The sequence below is a fragment of the Desmodus rotundus genome, chromosome 3, assembly GCF_022682495.2.
Source record: "Desmodus rotundus isolate HL8 chromosome 3, HLdesRot8A.1, whole genome shotgun sequence".
NCBI lineage: Eukaryota > Metazoa > Chordata > Mammalia > Chiroptera > Phyllostomidae > Desmodus > Desmodus rotundus.
Window position 1 is genome coordinate 30209527 of NC_071389.1, and position 21468 is coordinate 30230994.

The following is a 21468-nucleotide window of genomic DNA, read 5'->3' on the forward strand; positions in this document are numbered from 1 at the left end:
GTTCTCCTAGAAAGATAGTTAAATCTTATGTAATATAGTCACATACAGATAACCGCATACACGCAGGCACCTTTGAGTATTCTGCTGGTGAGAATGAAGTCACGAGTCCCACACATCCGAAGTGTGAAGCAGGGATCGTGGAGAACCAACACCCTGGAGTTTGTCCACCACACTTACTAAATACCTAAATACATAAGTGAAGGAGGGAAAGGGAAAGCTATTTTTCATGGTAATCGGCCATCTAAAAAGTGTAGAAGGAATGACAAATAGTCAGGAAATCACTATTTCCAAACATCATGGCAATAGATGATATAAATAAGAATAATCAGTGGATGCGAAAACCATTGAATAAAAATATGTTGGAGAACAGAGTATTTACATAGTATCAAAGTATCTCCTCATAAACTTTCGTTTTCAACCATAATTTACCCTTCAGCATAAAACATGTAAAAGTTCAGACCAAAAATTTGAAACAATACGTTTCAAATGTTGGAAAGCAGGCAGAACAAAAAAGTGATTCTTGAAAGAAGGGAAACAAATAAGGCGAGCCCTGTAATTGCCCCAGCTTACTGCACGGAGGGAAGTTTCTGCCACAGTTCAGGAAGGGAGAGCTCAGAGTCCAGCATCCGCTGAGTTGAAGAGACAATGTTGAGAACTTGAGGAGGCCAAGGTGGATAGGATTTGCAAGGTAAAGTATCAGAGAGGAGAGAGCAGTGCAGAGAGGAGACAGCACTTTAGAGAGCTTCAGAAGACTCTCCTCACATCTTCATCTGGGTACTGATCGGTACATGTATGTAAGAAAACCATCCAAGTCTTGGGAAAGTGGGTGGAAAAATCCTGGCCTCACATAGGCTGGAAACATTTCATGTTCCCAAGAGCCAGAGTAGGTCATCAGGTTGAATAATGCCTCAGTTGTGTAGCAAAATTATAGCTAAACTGAAAGCTGTTTTGGTCTTGAAAGAATCAAACTGCTTTTTGGCTCAAAGCTCACAAATATTTATAGAAATACAAAAATATTCAGCACCCAACAATTGACAAAGTGTGGCATTCAATAAAAAATTATCAATCATACAAAAAAGTAAAGAATATAAACTATGATGAAGAAAAAATCAATCAGTAGACAACATACGTAGAAATGACACGGATGATATAATAATAGACAGGGACATTAAAATTATTAGTAATTTTTAAAAGACGTTATTTATTTTTAGAGAGAGGGGAAGGGTGGGAGAGAGAGAGGGAGAGAAACATCAGTGTGTGGTTGCCTCTCACATGACCCCACTGGGGACCTGGCCCGAAACCCAGGCATGTGTCCTGACTGGGAATTGAACCGGAGAACCTTTGGTTTGCAGCCCGTGCTCAATCTACTGAACTACACCAGCCAGGGCTCTGAAATTATTTTAACTACATTACATATGTTCAAAAAGGTAGAAGGAAGAATGCATGAACATATTAAACAGAAACGTGAAAGGTATAAGAAAAAAGTCCCCAAAAAAGCTCCTAGAGGAAAACAAAAGAATGAAATGATAAATATATTGGATGGTAATAACAGCAGATTACATACTGCAGATCAGTTCCTGAAGACAAAGCAATAGGAACTAGCCAAAATGAAATAGAAAAGGCTGGAAAAATAGTGGCCAGAAGCACAAGTTTGAGCTCACAAGGATGGCCTGAAAGCTGTATCCGTTCTCATCCTCTCTGACCTTGATGGCGTGTGTATCCTGCAGAAGCCTTGAACAATACTATCAACAAACTTGACCTAATTGACATTCATAGAACTCTATACTCAGAATAGATATTGTTTTCAAATGCACATAGGACATTTACCAAGATAGATTATGAGACATTCTGCTCCCAGGTTCCCTCTATTGGTTCCCTGGGTGAATTGGCAGGAAAAGCATCATGTGGCTGAACTGAGGATCTTATCTGCTCAAGGACAAATAGGTTCTTGGGCTTTATAGGGCCCAATGAAGTGGACCCTTATATTTCCAGAGGCCTCTACTGTATATGTATCTAGGAAAGGAACACTGAGGAGATCAATTTAGGAAAGGAAACAGAAGAGACAGAATTTTCTAGTTTTGGTGACAAACTTGAATTGCATTTCTAGGTATGTTACTAACTAGTTACATGATCACAGGAAAATTACTTCGGCTCTAAACTTACATCACTTCATCTATAAAATGCATATGACAATGTCCCCAAAGGACCCATATAAGGCTCAAATGAGACAATACAGTTAAAGGGCCTCATAAACTATTTGTCCCTGTGCAAACACACACCATTGTTACCGCGAGGATGATTGCTTCCTGTATGGCCAAAGTGGCGAGTGGATTTCCTGCACGTGGAGCTTGCGTCTGCTCAGACTCAGGCTGCTGTTGGGTCCCAGGGAAGCCAAGCAGAATTTCTGCCTTCATCCAAACAGTTTATTTTGTAACTTGGCCCTGCTTCGGCTTGGGCTGGCATTGAACAAAGATTGTTCAGGAAGTTCTGCCTGGCCAATCTGAGCCAGTCCAATAATTGGTTGGAAAATCATTATTTAGATCCAGTATATCATAGAAAAGGGCTCCTCAGTTCTTGTTTCTTGGCTCCAGTTTTTGAGCTGCCCCATCCCACTCCTGGCCTTAGCTTTTTCTGCTTCCTCTGTTTCCTGACCCTGCTTCCCCCTACTTGTGCTCATAGATATGCTCTTTAGTCTCTGGCCTGGGCTGTGCCTGGCTGGATCATCAATCATCTATTTAGCCCTCCCCTTAGTCTCTTTGCAGCTGGCCTCAAGAGTAAGGGCTGCCTGAATAATTTGCCTCTTTAATGTTCCAGATTCAGGATCACAGGACAGCTTTGAAGGAGAGACCACGGTGTTTGATGCAAGTTACAGAGGAGAATGGGGCAATATCGGTACCTCTCCTCAACTCCCACAGACGGACACACGTACCCACAGACATGCACACACTAACATGTGCACATTCTACATGCGCATTATGGACATACACAGAGATACACATGTTGATGTCATCACACACATGCACAAATACACACTAATACAAATACCTTAGGTCAGAAGGTCTAGATGGGGTAGGTAAAGTGATTGGCTCTGATTCTCTTTTATTCCCAAAAGTCTGAGACAGACATGTTAAAAACTTTACATAAACAAGGACTTGGAATTCTGAGAGTTGTGCCCTTTCTGTCTTTGATGACCCTTTCCATCGACTGAGACCACAAAAGTAACAAAAGTTGCCTTGGATAGAATCTGCCTGTGTTCAATGTGGCACCTTTATATATGCCATCTCACGGAAGCTCACCACAGCTCTATGCAATCAGAATATGGGTTTGAAAGAAGCCATCTTAATATGCTTAGCCTCCAGTGGCCATGAAGGACCTCAGTGCTCCTCACGAGTCTCCCCAGGTATTCCAAGGAATACTCAGAGGCATCTCACAGGAATTGAGAGAAATTGTTTATATTCTTATGCTTCAGCCATCTCTTTAAGGAACTTTCCCACTGCTTGGCACCCTCCACCAGAATTCTCCAGCAGACATAAGCATCCTCCATCTCTAACCTTGGCACTGTAGTTTGTAGTAGAGAAAGGGAAAGAGGGGAATTATCAGCTCCCCAGATTTGTCACTAGGGTGACAAAGCTTCTCCAAGTCGTCCCAAGTCTCACAAAGATTTGATGCGTACCATGCTCCAGCCCTTTGGCAGCACATGTTTTCAGTACCCTGCCTTTACCCTTTAGGCGTTGCCCTATAAGTACTCACTAACAGACTTACAGCTACCTGCATCTGTATCTCTGCTTCAAGGTCACTCAGTCCATGCTTGTGGCAGGCTGGGTGCGCAGTGACAGAGGTGGTGATGGAGAAATTAATATCCCCTGGAGCAGTTCTCAACCAATGACTGATGGGAACTGGTACACATATGCTCTGGTTCCTCACCCTTAACGTGGAATAATTCTGAGACCTGTATTCTACATAATTTCCCACAATTTCTCTGTGGGATTAAGCTCTAGTCACCTATAGTGATGGCTGGTTTGATAATTTGTTCTTTTTTAAAATATATTTTATTGATTATGCTATTACAGTTGTCCCAGTTTTTTCTTCCCTTTATTCTCCTTCCATCCTGTACCCTCCTCCCACCATCATTTTCCCACCTTAGTTCTTGTCCGTGGGTCGTACATATAAGTTCTTTGGCTTCTCCATTTCCCATACTGTTCTTAACCTCTCCCTGTCTATTTTGTACCTACCATTTATGCTTCTTATTCCCTGTACCTTTTCCCCCATTCTCCCCCTCCATGCTGATAACCCTCCATATGATTTCTATTTCTGTGATTCTGTTCCTGTTCTAGTTGTTTGCTTAGTCTGTTTTTGTTTTGTTTTTAGGTTTAGTCGTTGATAGTTGTGAGTTTGTTGTCATTTTTCTGTTCATATTTTTGGTCATCTTTTTCTGAGATAAGTCCCTTTAACATTTCATATAATAAGGCCTTGGCGATGATAAACTCTTTTAGCTTTACTTTGTCTGGGAAGCACTTTATCTGCCCTTCCATTCTAAATGATAGCTTGGCTAGATAGAGTAATCTTGGTTGTAGGTCCTTGCTTTTCATCACTTTGAATACTTCTTGCCAGTCCCTTCTTTGCCTGCGAGGTTTCTTTTGAGAAATCAGCTGATAGTCTTATGGGAACTCCTTTGTCGGTAACTCTCTGCCTTTCTCTTGGTACTTTTAAGATTCTCTTTTTATCTTTAACCTTTGGCATATTAATTATGATGTATCTTGGTGTGTTCCTCTTTGGGTCCAACTTTTTGGGACTTTCTCTGCTTCCTGGGCTTGTATGTCTATTTCCTTCACCAAATTAGGCAAGTTTTCTTTCCTTATTTTTTCAAATAAGTTTTCAATTTCTTGCTCTTCCTCTTCTCCCCTGGAATCCCTATGATTCGGATGTGGGAATGTTTGGAGATGTTCCAGAGTCTTCGTATGCTATCCTCGATTTTTGAATTCTTGTTTCTTCTTTCTGTTCTGGTTGAATGTTTATTTCTTCTTTATGTTTCAAATCATTGATTTGAATCCCAGCTTCCTTCCCTTCACTGTAGGTTCCCTGTAGACTTTTCTTTTTTAAAAAAGTTTTTTTCCTTATTTATTTTTTAGAGAGAGGGGAAGGGAGGGGGAAAGAGAGGGAGAGAAACATTGGTTGCCTCTTACACAGCCCCCCAGCTGGGGACCTGGCCCACAACCCAGGCATGTGCTCCGACTGGGAATTGAACTGGTGAACTTTTGGTTCACAGGCCAGTGCTTGATCCACTGAACCACACCAGCAAGGTCTAGATTTTTCTTTTTCTTTTTTAAAAATATTTTATCTTATTTTTTAGAGAAGGGAAGGGAGAGAGAAAGAGGAGAGAAACATCAATGCGTGGTTGCCTCTTGCACACCCCCTACTGGGGACCTAGCCTGCAACCCAAGCATGTGCCCTAGACTGGGAATCGAACCCGTGACCCTTTGATTCACAGGCCGGTGCTCAACCATTGGGCCATACCAGCCGGGGCTAGACTTTCTTTATTTCCCTTAGTGTGAACTTCATTTCTTCCTTTATGTTGTTGCCATACTCAATGAGTTCTTTGAGCATCTTGATCACCAGTGTTTTGAACTCTGCATCTGATAGGTTGGCTATCTCCATTTTGTTTAATTCTTTTTCTGGGGTTTTATTCTATTTTTTCATTTGGGCCATATTTCTTTGTCACCTCAATTTGGCAGCCTCCCTGTGTTTGTTTCTGTGTATTAGGTAGAGCTGCTTTGACTCTCTGTAAAAGACACCTGTCAATTGTGTGGGGCAGAGCCTTAGGTAATTGCCATGGTGGGGCAACCCGCTTCACCTCTTTGTGAATGTCTGTGAGGTAAGGGTTTGGAGACGGGACTGTACCACTGCCTGGCTTCTGGGAGTTTGCTTGGCACTCACTCATTTCCAGTCACTTCACCCACTCCCCGTATGCGACTGGTGCCCTTCCCACTGTTGCCCTGGTATTGAATCCCAGAGTAGGTGGGTTTGCATACATTTTAAGAGTGTGCAGGCCCTTTAAGTGGAGTTTTCTGAAAATCCAGCAGTTTCTTCTGCTGCCTCCAGTCCCCACTGTTTTTTTCAGCTGGAAGTTATGGGGATTTATCTTCCTAGTGCTGGAACCCTGGGCTGTGCAGTCTGTCCTGGGGTTGGGATCATTCGCTCCCAAGGTATCCATCCTAATTTTTATCCACCACATGTGAATGTGGGACCACCTATGCCCATCCTGCAGCTGCCCATGCCCCTCTGTGCTACATGGCATCTCCTCACCTCTCCTCCCTGTCTTGGTGTCTACACCACTCCTACCCTTCTAGATGTATTTACCTTCTTTAAACCCTTGCTGTTGGACTTCCATACTGTTTGATTTTTCTGACAGTTCTGGGTGTTATTTGCTTTGAGATTTAGATATAATTCTTTTTTGTGGTTGCAAGAGGCAAGGAGGTGAAGCGTGTCTACCTGTGCCTCCACTGACCTGGAGTTGCTGAAGTGATTGATTATTACTTTCCAAACTTGCTGCCTTTATCGGTATATCTATTTAATTAATATAAAATATAATTCTAATTTATGTATAGGCAATAGAGACTTATACAAGGTGAGACCTCAGTCAGATGTCTGCTTTTTCTTTCTTGGCCAGCCACTCTGCAAGCTCTGCATACAATGGCCAGTGGCTACTCTGGCTACTCTATTTGACTTGCTTGTAGGTTTATCTCAGTTTCCCCTCACAATCACTGACCAGATGCCTGGATTTTCTAAGAAGAAATGCAATGGTCTCAGCATTTCTGCCTATTTAGACTTTCTTTCACCCCAAGGCTTTTGGGAAGATTTTGTCTTGTAGCACGTGAAGTAATCTACCCTTTTCTATCCTTATGAGGTATTTTGGGGGGTACCAAATTACTTTATTTGAGTGAATGGTACAAAGGAAAGACATAAATGGATGATTTGGTACAAGTTGTAGAAAAGGTAAAGGTAATTCCCACATACATGTACTGCTTTGGTGACCAGGAAGTCACTCCCATGGCTATAGGAAGGCAGCCTAAGGCTTAGCTCTCTTGACTGTCTCCCAGAATGTGCTTGCCAAAGAGACCCTCTGCCACGCCAGATTCAGGGGCCACCAACCTGTGCAGGTTGGTTATGTGGTCACCCAGTTCTTTGATGGATTTCACCTGCTCATCTAGGTAGTGAGTCTCAACAAAGTCGCATAAATGAGGGTCATTTTTTCAGTAGTCAGTTTGCACAAGTCCAGTAGTGACTGATTCACACTTTTTTCCAAGTATAATACACACTCTCTTGCATTCAGCCCATTCTCCCAGTCATCACAGTCTGGTTTCTTGATATCCTGAAGGAAGATTTGGCCACTTCATTGGTTCTGCAGCTTCATCAGTTTCTCAGCCCATTCCCTCTCCTTGTGAGATTGGTGAAGAAAATAGTTGGCAAAGTTCTTCAAAACCACATCATCGTGGACAAAGTAGTAAAACACGGACAGGTAGATGTAGGAAGTGTAGAGCTCCAGGTTGATCTGGTGGTCGATGGCGGCCTCTGAGTCCTGGTGGTAATTTTGGTGCACCTGCAAGGAGGACGTGTTCATCATGATGTGTGGCTGAGGACAGGCGGCTTTGCAGTGGGCTGGAGTGGTGGCAAGGAACTTGGGGCAGCCCGAGGGTGCTGTGAGCAGGTGGTAGAAGGATGGTTTTGGGTGGCTGGCTGGGATTGGGGTTGAGTGCAGGGTTCCATTCAACCACTGTTGAAGCAGGAAACTATGGCAACTCTTGGTAAAGACTGTGTCCTTATAAGGTTGTGACGAGTTGAAGGTTTCACCTAAAAAGACACTACTGGTCAACTAGTGCTATTTGTACCCCTGTCACACAGACAACAAGGGCAGGCTTGAGAGTTCACACTGAGTTCTAGAGAGATACTGGAGAGTGCTATATGCCCCATTTAAAAGCACCTGAGACCTCTTAACTGTTATCAGCGTTATTACTCAGAATGCATTGTAATGAGGAGTGGCTTACTCAAGCCTGGGGAAATAGATTTTATTACTTTCCCTGACAACAGAACAGAGTAGATGAAGTGTCCTATATATTTTGTGACTGAGTCTGAAAGGGGATACTTGGAAACCACACCTGGTAAGTCACACCTGCTTTGTTCAGTGTTCTGCAGACCTGGGATTCAGGAAGAGTCTGAAAGTACTCAATAGAAAGCTTCTTCTTCTTCATCTTTCTCCTTCTTCTTCTTCTCCTCACCCAAGGATATATTTATTGATTTTAGAGAGAGAGCAAAGGAAAGAGAAAGAAACATTGGTGTGAGGGAGAAACATCAGTCCATTGCCTCCTGTGACAGCACCAACCAGGAAGTGAACCCGGAACCTAGGTATGTGCCCTGACTGGGGATTGAACCCACAACCTTTTGGTGTATGGGATTATGCTTCAACTAACTGAGCCACCCAGCCAGGGTCCCCGAAGGTCTTCTATTTTTAAGTTTTTAAGGTGCCCAGCATAGTTCTGCTACATAGCAGGTGTTTAATAAATTATTATTATTATTTATTATTGTTATTTTAAAGATTTTATTTATTTTTTAGAGACAGAGGAAGGGAAGGAGAAAGAGAGGGAGACAAACATCAATGTGTGGTTGCCTCTCATGAGCCCCCCACTGGGGACCTGGCTCTCAACCCAGGCATGTGCCCTGACTGGGAATCGAACCTGCAACCCTTTGGTTTTCAGGCCCATACTCAATCCACTGAGCTATACCAGCCAGCACTTAATAAATTATTTTTGAACAAATGAGTGAATGAATTTCAATTGCAAGTCTCTTTTAAAAAGTGAATGAAGAAAATGGCTGGAGGAGGAGTGAGTTTGAAGTCAAGTCATCATTTAGTGAAGGAGGAATGGGAATTAAGTAAGACAAAAGAAATAAGGTGTGACTGTGTTTTGGTCTCAAAACAACCCAGTTGCTTGGGGACTGATATGGATTCTGCCTGCACCTGAAACTTCTTATCTGAAGACCTAGTAGTGGGAGGAGTTTCACCCAGATGTGCTGACTATACAGTTCTCTGGATTATTTCAGAGCAGACCCAGTATTCAATGCTTGGCTAAAAAAGCATGTTCTATAAGGAAGCACAATACAACCACACAGAACAACAAGAGAAAAAAGAATCCAAAAAAATGAGGATAGTATAAACAGCCTCTGGTACAACTTTAAGAGGTCCAACATGGGGGTGTCAGAAGGAGAAGAGAAAAAGCAGAAAATTAGAAATCTATCTGAAAAAATAGTGAAAGAAAACTTCCCTAATTTGGTGAAGGAAATAGGCATGCAAGTCCAGGAAGTGCAGAGACTCCCAATTACGATGGATGCAAAGAGGCCCACTCCAAGACACATCATTATTAAAAGGTCAAGGGTTAAAGAAAGCCTCTTAAAAGCAGCAAGAGAAATGAAGTTAGTTACCAGAAGGGTGCCGGGTGAGAGGGGAGTGTGGGGGAATGGGTGAAGAGGTGAGGGGATTAAGAAAAAAATTAAAATAACATTGAGATACCACTTTTTCTTTTTCAAAATAAGAAAATGTCAGAGCTTCCATTTCTTTAGAATTAGCCGAGTGCAGGCAAACAGGAACTCCTGTCACTACAGGTGAGAATGTAGGTAGATGCTCTTTTTGGAAAGCAAATAGGCTGTTAAATGCCCATATCATTTGACATGATGATTCACTTACCTGTCCATTCTAAGAAGGGAAATTGACATATGGAGGCAACAGTAGACATTTTTGGGAGTATATTCTCAGCTTACAATGATTCACCCTTCCCTGATAACAGAAGAACCTATTCATGTCATCACTTTCCTTACTCCAGCCTCAAGTGGGACCTTGACCCATTGGCCACTGTTGATTGGACCAGAGTAGACACCTGACCAAGTTAGGTCAATTATATTGTCTTTTCTACTAGGAATACCAGTTTAGTTTGGGCTGGTATCTTGAAGGGAAGGAGTGTAAAAATTTAGGAACTGTGTCAGACCATTAACCTCCATGTGGACTGCAGGGCATAGAATGCCAATGGACAGAAAGAGGAGTATGAGGCAGAGATGTGGGGAGAAGCAGAGACGAGAGAGAGAGATAAAAGTATTACTGGGAGCATTTCATTGCACATTCTAGTAACTTTCAGCACTCTTCAGTCTATGGAACACCCAGGACCCTTCTAACAGCTTTAATTTTCCCCTTTAGTTTCCTTGAGTAGGTTTCGATTACTTGCATCCAAAACTTCACATAGCTCTACAGAGAAGGAGATGGTTGAGTAAATAATTGTACATTATTTGAACCGCAGGTTATAAACTGCCATTCAATGTTTTAGAGGACGACTAATGACATGTGAAATGCTCCATGTACAATGAGAAATAAAAGTATCAGGATACACAATTTTCTGTACATATAAATATGTTTGTAAACATTCAAAACCTTTAAATTTTTTTATTGATTGATTGATTTTAGAGAGAGAGAAAGAAGCATCGATTGGTTGCCTTCCATATGCACCCCAACCCACCTGGGGACTTAACTTGCAACCTAGACATGTTCCCTGACCAGGAATTGAACCAGCAACCATTTGGTTCATTGAATGATGCTCCAAACTATGCCACGTGGCCAGGGTTAAAAGATTTTAACATTAGTTTCCCTGGGGTAAACTTTCATTTTTTATTTCATACACTTCTTTCTTATTTGAATTTGTATATGGAGCATTGCTAATTTAATTTAGGTTACATTAGAAGCATTTTTCATGCTGCTGTATACTTTTTAATTGCTATTATTATATTGGTTATATAATACTGCATTGCAAGAGGATGCCATGATATATTAAATAATAGTCTTTACTATTTATTAAGTGATGAAATAAAAAGGGAAGATATATAGTACTCCACCTTCTTCCAAGAATAGTTTGTTGAACTCTAGTTCAGTTTGTAGAATCTGTGAGTTCTTTAGGATCATTCTAATACATTCTCTTTATTAGTTAGGGTTGTGTTCAGTTGCAAATAATTAACATGGCTTAACCATATGGAAATTTATTTTCCTACCATGAAAACATGCTTGGAGATAGGCACTCCAGAGTAAGAGAAACTGATTCAGGTTAACAGAATGTCATAAAATACCAGGCTCCTCTGTCTTCCTAGTCTGTCATACTTAATATGAGGCAGGACAGTGGCTATCCCTCACAAGCAGAGTCTGCTTTATAATTAAGACGAGAAGGAAAGGACAAAGGACAAAGGGCTGGAGGGTAAGCATACCAGGTACATACTACTGGAAGCCTAACTCTGAAACTTCCTTTAATTCTCTTATTGGCCAGAAGTGAGTTATATGGCTATTCATAAGTACAAATTATCCCCGCTTGCATTCTAGAAAGGTAAGAATTTTTAGCTAGTACATACATTGCTGCCTTATACAAAATTGAACTTCCCTTAGTATGGAAGATAGAGGAATGGATATTGGACAGGCAACTAACAGTAGTATTTCCATGTTCACTTTTGTTTATCTGGCTGCGCTAGGTTTGGATCACTTGCAACCAGATAAGTTTTTACTAATACAGTCCTCATTGACTCTCTCCTGGATTTCTGTATTGGGGTCCTCACTAATCTCCCTGTCACTGATTTCCATTTTGCTTGGAATGATTATGCAAATACAACCAGATGTCCCAAAGCACATTGCTGAGCCTGGCTACTTTACCTCCTACTGCAGAGGTTAGTAAACTTTTTCTTTCTTTCTTTCTTTTATTTATTTATTTTTTTAAAAGGTTTTATTTATTTATTTCAGAGAGAGGGGAAAGGAAGGGGAAAGAAAGTGAGAGAAACATATATCACTTGCTTCTTGCAAGCCCTCAACTGGGGACCTGGTGCACAACCCAGGCATGTACCCTGACTGGGAATTGAACCTGTGACCCTTTGGTTCACAGGCCAGCGCTCAATCCACTGAGCCACACCAGCCAGGGCAGCAATAAAGTATTTTAAAATTAAGGTGTATGTACATTGTTTTTTTAGACATAATGCTATTGCATGTTTAATCAACTGCAGTATAGTATAAACATAACTTTTATATGCACTGGGAAACCCCTCAAAATTGGTGTGGCTTGCCTTATTGCTGTGGAGTAGACTGTTCCATGATGTGGCCACTGCTAGACTGCCAGCTAGATCCTGCCCAGAACAGAGACTGCTTCCCCAAAGCGGTCTCAGGGACTGAACAACCTTCCCCTAGGCCCAGTGTGCTGTTTTGTGCTGCTTCCTGAAACAGACCATTGCCCCACCTCTGGGCAAGCAAGTAAGATGTTTTCTCCTTATCTGGGGAAGGTCCTGCCCCAGTACCCCTTTCCAGCCTTCTCTGTCCTAATGAACCCCTTGGCACCTGCCATGTGGCATAGAGGATATCTATATCCTCTTACTGCCACCGGAGACAGTTCATGTATAAATTTCCTTAATAAACTCATAATATAATGCTGGCGTTATCAGCCCCTTTACTGGTGTATAACCTCTGAAAAAATTTAGGTAACAATTGAGATATTTGCTTTATTGGGGTGGTCTAGAACTGAACTAACAATATCTCTAAGGTATGCCTGTGTTCTCCCTATTTCTCATTCTCCTTATCCTGCATTCTTAAAGTCCAAAGAAGCAGTCTGGCATCCATAGAACTCTCCTGGCCAGGGCAAGACTCCAGGGTGGGAGAGAAAGTTGTGAGCATTTGCTTGTTCTGCCACAGTAAGTAATTTTTATTCTGCCACATATATATCAGGCCGAGAGCATTCCCCGGACTTCAGGCCCATACCTTCCTCTGGTATATCTCACAGGCACCACAAAATCAACATGTCCCACTACTGTACTTTTTGTAATGTCCAGTGAATGCATTTGTCAATATTTCTCTTCCATGTAAGGGCAAATCCATACTTGTTGACTGTGTGAGTAAGTGAGTGAATGAAATTATGAAACCTGCTCTTCCTTTTGTATTCTAGGGCAGTGAAAAACAATAGCATCCCCCTGGTTATTTAAGCCCGATTCCTGAAGATTATCCCTGACCCCTCCCATTTGCTCATTTCCCCCATCTGGCTAATAATCATGAAGTCCTGTATATTCTACACCTTTAATATTTCTTCAATCTATACCTTTTTGTTTAGCCCTACTACTGTAAAACTCTGACAAATACCTGATCAATTTTACTTATTCTTTTGTAATAGACTCCTAAGTGGTTTCTGCTGTCCACTTTTATTCCCTTCCAATATATCTATCCAAGACATGTTACTCATAGTTCCAGAGAAGTCCACCATCCTCCTTTATGGAAAATTCTCCCTTCCTCGCAGCCCTGGGGACGGTCCGAGGCAGTCATATTTTGTACCATTTGATACCGTCTTTCCAATGTCTAGACATTGCTGATCGGACTTAGAAGGTACAGCTGACTAATGTGTAGGTTATCTAGCAGCTATTAAAGTAACTTGACTGTTAAAGTTTGGCCAATTAGCTTCTCATCCTTAGGTAAGTGAATTAGGAAGTAGGGAATGAATTAGAAAAAAAGAAATGAAGTTTTTAAATTGCATACAGAGATCAATTAGTAGAAAAGAAGCTAAGATCAAGACAAAGTTTTGGCTAAGTAGAAAATGTTGGTAGACAGAAGTGATGATATGAAGCAATAATACAGACCAGAGGGCAAATAAACTTGTTAATTTGGGGAGGAAAAGCCAAAAGACAAATGAGTGAAAGTAGAGACCAAGACAGAAGCTTAGTCATGGTAATGACAGCATAGAATAGAACGTCCTGAACTTTTACTGCTGAGGGTCCTAGAGATGATTCCACTTCCAAATTCCCTGAGGCTGTACTTTTATTTTTGGACTTCCCTGAGATTACGGATTTTCCTGAGATGCCAAATGTATCTTAATATATTTAATATGGATTCAATTTCCATCTGGAGCCAATGCCCTGCCCAAGATTACATTTGTGATCCATCAGCTTCTCTGGCAAAACAGCTACTAGAAATCACCATTTTAAGATAACGATGGAGGTTTGGTTACATGTAACAGAACCTTAAAATTATAGTGACTTCAATAAGATGGAAGTGTAGTTCTCTCTTAGCTAATAGTACAGAGGGCAAGGATGGAAGCTCTGCACTGTGAGTTCATCTTGGAGTTTTCTACATTGTTGCATTGCCACCCCAGGAGGTTTCCTCAACCCTGTGGTCCAAGGTAAGTTTGTAATATGAACACTTGTCAAGCAACAGGCTAGAGGAAAGGGAGAGAAGAAGAAAGGGCAGACATACTTTTTCTCTTTAAGAACATAATAAAACTGAAGGGGAGGAGGGAGGCGGGTAATGGGGGAAAGAAAGGGAAGGATCAAATCAAGGAACATGTGTAATGGACACATGGACAAAGACAATGGGGGGCGGGGCAGGTGGTGGATGGGGGGATTGAATGTGGAAGGTGAGGGGTGGGTAGGGCAGGGGAGAGTAGTGGGGGGAAAATGGGGACAACTATAATTGAGCAATAAAAAAGTTTTAAAAAGAACATAATTAAAAAGTTGCATTCATCACTCATGCTCATATCTCATTGGTCAGAGTTTAGTCACATGGCTATACTTAGACAGAAAAAAAGGCTGGGAATTGTCTTTATTCTAGGTGGTCATGTGTCCAGCAATAAAAAAAGGGAGAATGGACGTTGGGAGACAAGTATCTCTTTTTGTCATGACTATAATGAGGAATCCTTGAAGCTGACTCTTAGAAATGTGGGCCCCTTGGAATCACCTACAAGAGCAGGTGCTCTTTCACACAAGAGTAGAGCATGCTCATGTCACTGAAAGCAGCCTCCCCCAAGAGGGTGTGTACAGTCCCCAGTCCCCTAGAAACACTGAGAGTATTCTCCATTAGGAGGATTAGTGAGCGATCATCACCAAGGGACCCTCTCTATTTTGTATGTTTAAGAGGAAGAACTGCAGGTCCCTAGCATGTGGGATCCTTGAGAAACTTGTCCTGGGACTGATTGTTTCCCTGGCAAGTGACTGGGCTATGTATGGCACCTGAAAAGGTACAGGACAAGAGCTTCAATTGAGGGAACTCTGACCTGGGATTCTTTGGCTGACTGTGGCCTGAGGTAATGCGGTTTTCTTCCCTCAAAAAACCTTGTTTGGATTGGGAGAACCTTGTTATGTTGTCTGTTTTAGTCTGCCTGGGCTGCCATAACAAAATAACAAAGACTGTGTGGCTTAAACAACAGAAATTTATTTTCTTGCAGTTCTAGAGGAGAAAAGTCCAAGATCAAGGGTCCTGCCCATTTGGTTTTGGTTCAGATCTCTGTTTCTGGCTTGTGGACAGCCACTTTCTCACTCTGTAGTCACATGGCCTCCTATGGTGCCTGCACGCCTGGGGTGGGGGAGAGTAAGTGTTCTCTGGTGTCTCATCTTATAAGGATAATAATCCTATTGGATCAGGATCCCACCCTTATGACTTCATTTAATCTTAATTACTTCCTTAGAGGCTCCGTCTCCAAATATAGTTACACTGGGGGGATAGGGCTTCAATATGAATTTGCGGGGATACAAACATTCAGTTCGTAACATGGTCCCAGGAAGGAGTGATGCTAATGAACTAATCTAATTTTAGCTGGACTAGGCTATGGAAGTTGGACTTCCTGGAGTACACTGCAGAGATAGCCACAAATTCTCCCTCATCTGAATCTATTTCTTCTTTCCATGCAACTTTAGTCCCCTTCCACACCGACTTGCTTTGGCAATGACTTGCTCTGTGACTTAGGACTTGCTTAGGCAATGACACAATTGTTAATGTTTCACCAAGAAAGACTTAAAAAGTGCTCTCACTCTGGCTGGGTGGCGCAGTTTGTTGGAACATTGCCCCATACACCAAAGGGTTGAGGGTTCAATGCCCAGGGAGGGCCATACCTAGGTTGCGTGTTCAGTCCCTGGTTGGGACACGGTATGGGAGGAAATTGACTGATGTTTCTCTCTCCCTCTCTCTCTCTCTCTCTCTCTCTCTCAAATCAATCAATATATATCCTTGGGTAAGGATTAAAAACAAGAAAAAACACTCTCACTTTGAGGCTTGCTGTGTTTTTCTGCTCTTGGGACCCCTGCCACTGCGGTCATGTGAAGTTTAAGCGAGCCTGCTGGGTAAGATATACATGACGTAGTTGCTCTCATTGCTGGGCCCATTGCCAGGCACGTGAGAAAGGCCATTCTAGATTATGTAGCCACCAGCCAGTCCTAAGCCAACTGGAGCTGAGTTTGCAAGCCTGGCAGTGACCAGCTAAACTGGCTCAGACCATAAGAACCACCCAGTTGTCCCACAGAATTGTCAACTAAATAAATGGTTGCTGTTTTAAGCCACATTTTGGGTTGTTTTGTTACATAACAATAGATAATTGCCATACTTACCTTTTAGATATATAAGAACCTTGGAGTTTATAGATAATTAAAGAGATACCAGCCTTTCTGATAATGTGACAGGAGCGGCCCGAGTGACTAACTAGAAAAAAGAGAAGTGATGTGATCACATTTATACTCTAAGATTATGGAACAGTTTATATTAGTTACATGTCTAAATACTGATAGCTTTCAGACCTGAGCTCTAAATCAATTTAATCAATACCTCATTGAACACCTTCCCTTGAGTATCTCACTGGCAATTAAGAGCAAACACATCTAAAACAATTAATCACAATCTCTTTCATAATTCTTCTTCATTGTTCCCTGTCTCAGTTACCTAAGCCAGAAACTTGGAAATAATTCTCAAGTTCTTTCTCTTTCTCTCCACCGAGATGCAGACAACAGGTCCTATTTCTACTTTCTGAATCTCTCTAAAATACGTCTACTTTCTTCCATTGCCACGATCACTTTCATAACACTTGTTATCAATCATCACCTTTTTCCCAAATAATTGCAATGACCTCTTAATTTACATAAGATTTAATAGTGGAATAGATGACATGAGAAAGAGAAGACTCAAAGATCATTCTGAGGTTTTGGCATGAGCAACTGAAAAAAAGGCTTGTTATTTATTAAACCGAAGAAGAAGGGATGAGAGTGAATTCAGGCCAGAATGTGTCATGTGGCCATCTCTGGCAGATGAGAGGCTGAGGAAGTGAGTATCTGGCTGTATTTATTTTCCATTACTGTGTAATAAATTACCACAAACTTATCAGCTTAAAATAATACACATTAATCTCACAGTTTCTGTGGATCAGGAGTCCAGGTATGGTTGAACTATGTTCTTACCTGGAGAAGGATCTATTTCCAGGCTCATTCAGGTTGTTGGCAGAATTAATTTCCTTATGGTTGTAGGACTTAACACTTTAGGTTTTTTGTTATTGTTTTATGCTGGCTCTTGGATGAGAGACTGCCCCTAGCTCCAGAGGTTGCCTGCAATGTCCTGCCACATGGCCCTCTCCAAGGGCAGTTCAGAACATGGTACCTTGCTTCTTCAAGGCTATAAGGAGAGTGAGAGTAAGTCTGCTGGCAAGACAACTTATATAATGTAATGTAATCATAGAGTGACATGACATCACCTTTACTATATAGTTTATTAATTAGAAGCAAGTCACATATCCTACCCACACTCAAGAAGAGGGGAATCACACAAAGGCATAAATACCAGGGGGGGAGTCGATCATAAGGGCCACCTTAGAGTCTGTGTGCCACACTGACTTCCCCAGTCCCTAAATGGAAGATGAAAAGTTAGAATGGATTTCTGATCCCTGAGTTGCCAAGGCTGAGGCAGTGGATTCTCTTGCCAGAGACTGTGAATCTGGAGTGGTGATGCAATCACAAAGTGTTAGATTCCCTTTGCGGAGGTGGGTGGCAGCAACATAGCATATTGTCTGGTGGTGGTGTGGGAGTTGTGGTGACAGCAATGTCCTGAAATTGTCCCTGATTTGTAGTCTGTAGAGGCTCCTTGTTTCCTGCGTTTCATATGCCTGCTTCTCTAATCTCTATTCAGTTCTGTGAGCCCCTCTGTATAGCTTTTCAATAAATTCCCCCTTAGGCTTAGGATGGTCAGAGTTTGTTTCTATTGTTTGTACTAAGAATGTAGCAGACCCTGTACGTGCAGGGAACTATAAACAGCTAATATAATTCTATGTAGTTGGGATTAATAGAAGGTGATGTAAGTAGAGACCAGAGTTTGGATGGCCTTATCAACCATAGCAAATTTAGGGTAACACGTTACGTGAAGATTCTGGTAAAGGCGTTTTGGAGGATGATTTGAAGAGAAAGAGAGTGGATGTAGATGAACCAATTAGAAAGCTTACCCAGTCAGAAGAGAGAAGGTAAGACTTGAGCTGAGGTGGTGCCGGTGGAATGGAAAGAGGAGGCAGGCCGGAGGAACAGTAAGGTTACAGAAGCAACAGAACTTGTTCATGAATTGGATGTGGGGGCAAGAAGGTAAGGAAGGAGTCTAGGATGACTTCCAGGTTTCTGGTTGAGGCAACCGGATGGATGGTAGTGAGGAAGTGAAACAGGTGGTACAGAAGACTGGTAATAGGCTATAGAGTACTTTGGTTGTGTGTGTAGGCTCTGGTATCTGACAGATATTGGTTTGAATCCTGGCCTTCCATTTATTAGCTATATCATATTTAGCATGTTAGATAACTTTAGCCTCAGTTTCCTCAACTGTAAATTAGAAAAATAAAACCCCACAACTGTTGTTTGCATGTGTGAATTGAATGCAGTGTCTACAGGTCCACTAGATACTCTATGATATTAGCTGTTGTTATTTTTCAGGAAGCGTTCAGGGAGGAGACCCCGGAAAAATGGGTGCAGCATTCAGAGTAAGATCTGGGGAGAAACACAACGTTGTGTCATAAGGAGGATGCCAGACAGTGCTGATCTAGAGCCACGTTGCCGGTCAGATGAGTCACTGGAGGGCTGCTCGGGCCACAGATGGACTGGCTGTGGGCAGGCTGGACTGGGCTACAACACGATGACTTCATTGTCACTGGGGAATTATGGGAGTCGTTCCGGAAGCCTTTTTGTCCTCTTCTTCCCCCAGAAGGAATCCATCACTTCTTCCCCTTTACAGGATTTTGCACACCCTGGCTTACTTTCTGGAAGCAGCAAGAAACAGTGGAAAGGGACAGAAAAGCTAGAATTCGCGTCTTGTCGAATTTGCTCACTGATTTGCCCGAGTGCATGTCATTTCACCTCGCTCTTCTTATCTGTAACGTGAGAATGAGCAGACCTGCCTCCAAAGTGTGATACGAGGACTAGGTGAAAGTGGCAAGCGCTCAATAAGAAGGCACACAATAGTATTTTATTAATTGGTCGTGTATTTTGCCTCCTTCCTGCTCTTGGCCCCTCTCCGCGTAGTTCCTTGAGGACACCGATCGGTTGTAACTCACTGCGGGATGCGAGCAGCGCCCCCCGCGGCCGCGCGCGCTCCCATGAATGGGCGAAGGAAAGAATCAATGGGCGGCCGCAGCCCAGCCGCGCGCCGGGCCCCGCCCCCCCCGCGCGCCCCCCACACCCGGGGCCCCGGCGGGTCTTTCGCGGCCGTTCGCCGGCGCGCGCGCGGCTGGCGGTGGCGGGCGGGCTCGCGGGCGCGCGCCGGGGGAGGGCGGGGGGTGGGGCCGGCGGGAGGCAGGCGGGCGGGCGGGCGGCTGGTTGTACAGCGGTCGGCGGCGGGTGGCCGGCGGAGCGCGTGCCGGGTGGGAGAGCGCGGGAGGCGGCGGCGATGCTTCCTCCTCCGTGAGCGCCGAGAAGGCCGCGGCGCTCGAGGCCCCAGGAAGCGCGGGGGGGGGGGGGGCTGCGAGCCGGGGTCGGTGGCATCGGGCGCCCGCCGGGCCATGGTGGCTGCGGGCGGTGGTTGGCGCGGCGGCGCTGCGGCCCGGAGCAGCGCGGGGCCGGGACAGTCGCGGCGCTGACGCCCGCGGGGCCCAGCCGCAGATATGAAGCGGAGTCGCTGCCGCGACCGACCCCAGCCGCCGCCGCCGCCCGCCGCCCGCGGGGAGGATGGGGCGCAGCGGGCGGCCGAGCTGCCCCAGCCGCTGCCCCTGCGCCGGCGGGCGCCGTCCGGGAGGCAGCGCCTGGAGGAGCGGACCGGGCCGGCGGGGCCTGAGGTCCAGGAGCAGGTAGGGCGGGCCGGGGTCCGGCGGGGAAGGGATGGGGGGCAGCCCGAATGGAAGCGGTGGGGGAGGGGATCTCGGCGGGAAGGCGCGTTGGGGCATTTGGGGGGTGGGGACTGAGAGTTCCGCGGGAGGAGTGGGGCGGTCTGCGGGGGCAGAGAAGTGGGGAGTGGGGAAATGGGACTGATGGGTTGGGGTTGATGGGAAACGGGGGAGTCGAGGGTGAAAGGTGGTCCTGTGGGTGTTCGTAGTCAGGAGTTCGGATGGGAAGAAGGGACGCTGAATGGGGACTGGGGGCAAATGCGCTGCAAAGAATGGGTTTATGAAAACGGGTGTTGAGGAGTTGGCCAGCGGGGTAAGTACTGTGAGGTAGGGAAAGTCATTATTATATAGTAAATGTACAGTGTATACATTTGTATGTACAAATGTATAGATGGTACATTTATACAATCTAAATTGTAGAAATTTAGATTGTTTTGACACTAGCTCCTAGAGATTGTTTTGACAGTTATAAAAACGGGTGTTATTCCTAAGCACTGTCTGATTGGGCCATCCTTATAGTGTTACGGGAGTGCGTGTGTTCAGAATCTTTTTAAAAGTTCTTCTCAGCAGCGATCTATTTCAGGAGAAAACACTTTTTAAAAACACCTGCGTGTGTGCAATCCCAAGCCCAATGCTGTGAACAGGGAATTCATAGACATAGGCTCTGCCTTCTAAGAGTTTTCCATCGAAAACATGTTGATGGGAAAAAGAGAGAAAGCAGTGAAAAAATATTCATGGAGTTTCTGAATGGACAGGGTGTGTTTATATAATTTATTAATAAATGTAGTTAGAAGTAGGGGTTAAAGGTCACTTTTATCTGGGAGGAGAAGTTGTCACTAGTAGTGGAAGGAAGCTCAGTGAAAGGAGAATATGTGGTCTTTGATCTGTGGGAACTGCAGGACAATGTTCTGTAATGAGCTCTAGTGACAGCTTTCCTTTTGCACTCCAGACCCTACTGACTTCATCCTTGAATCTTTCAACACTTCTGTTAGATTTCCTGCCCCTTTGCCAACAGTTAAGGAAGTTTTTTTCTTACACATCATTCCTTACGACAGTTTCAGTGATGCACATGCTAGCATTTGGAATTTTTTCTCCTTTCGTTCTTTCACTTTTTATTCCCCACCCAGCCCGGAATAGACCACACTGTCCACCATTGCTGCCCTTGCTGTCAGGCCGCTGAGCATTGTCCTATTGCTATAATCCCTCCCCCCCATCCTTGCCTTTTATATTTTCTGCAGTACCTATTCAAAACTTTAAAAACGTATTTAAAGCCCAGATCCTTTCCTTACTCAATTTACCTAGTTCAGTTGACTTTATTGCATGCTTC

At 43.7% G+C, this 21468-nt stretch overlaps 1 protein-coding gene and 1 pseudogene across 5 annotated transcripts in view; one reads left to right on the forward strand and one right to left on the reverse strand.

Annotated features, from left to right (window-relative positions):
* Window positions 1-7073: 7073 nt before the first annotated feature.
* On the reverse strand, window positions 7074-7639 carry LOC112314649 (ferritin heavy chain pseudogene; annotated as a pseudogene).
* An 11974-nt stretch (window positions 7640-19613) lies between these two features.
* Window positions 19614-21468, forward strand: part of MAST2 (microtubule associated serine/threonine kinase 2) — a 158895-nt gene continuing 157040 nt past the window's right edge. For all 5 annotated transcript variants that reach the window (XM_053920345.1, XM_053920348.1, XM_053920347.1 and 2 more), the window contains exon 1: window positions 19614-20105. In XM_053920345.1, the coding sequence (XP_053776320.1) occupies window positions 19923-20105 (183 nt within the window). In that variant the 5' untranslated portion in view covers window positions 19614-19922. The remainder of the gene's footprint in view (window positions 20106-21468) is intronic.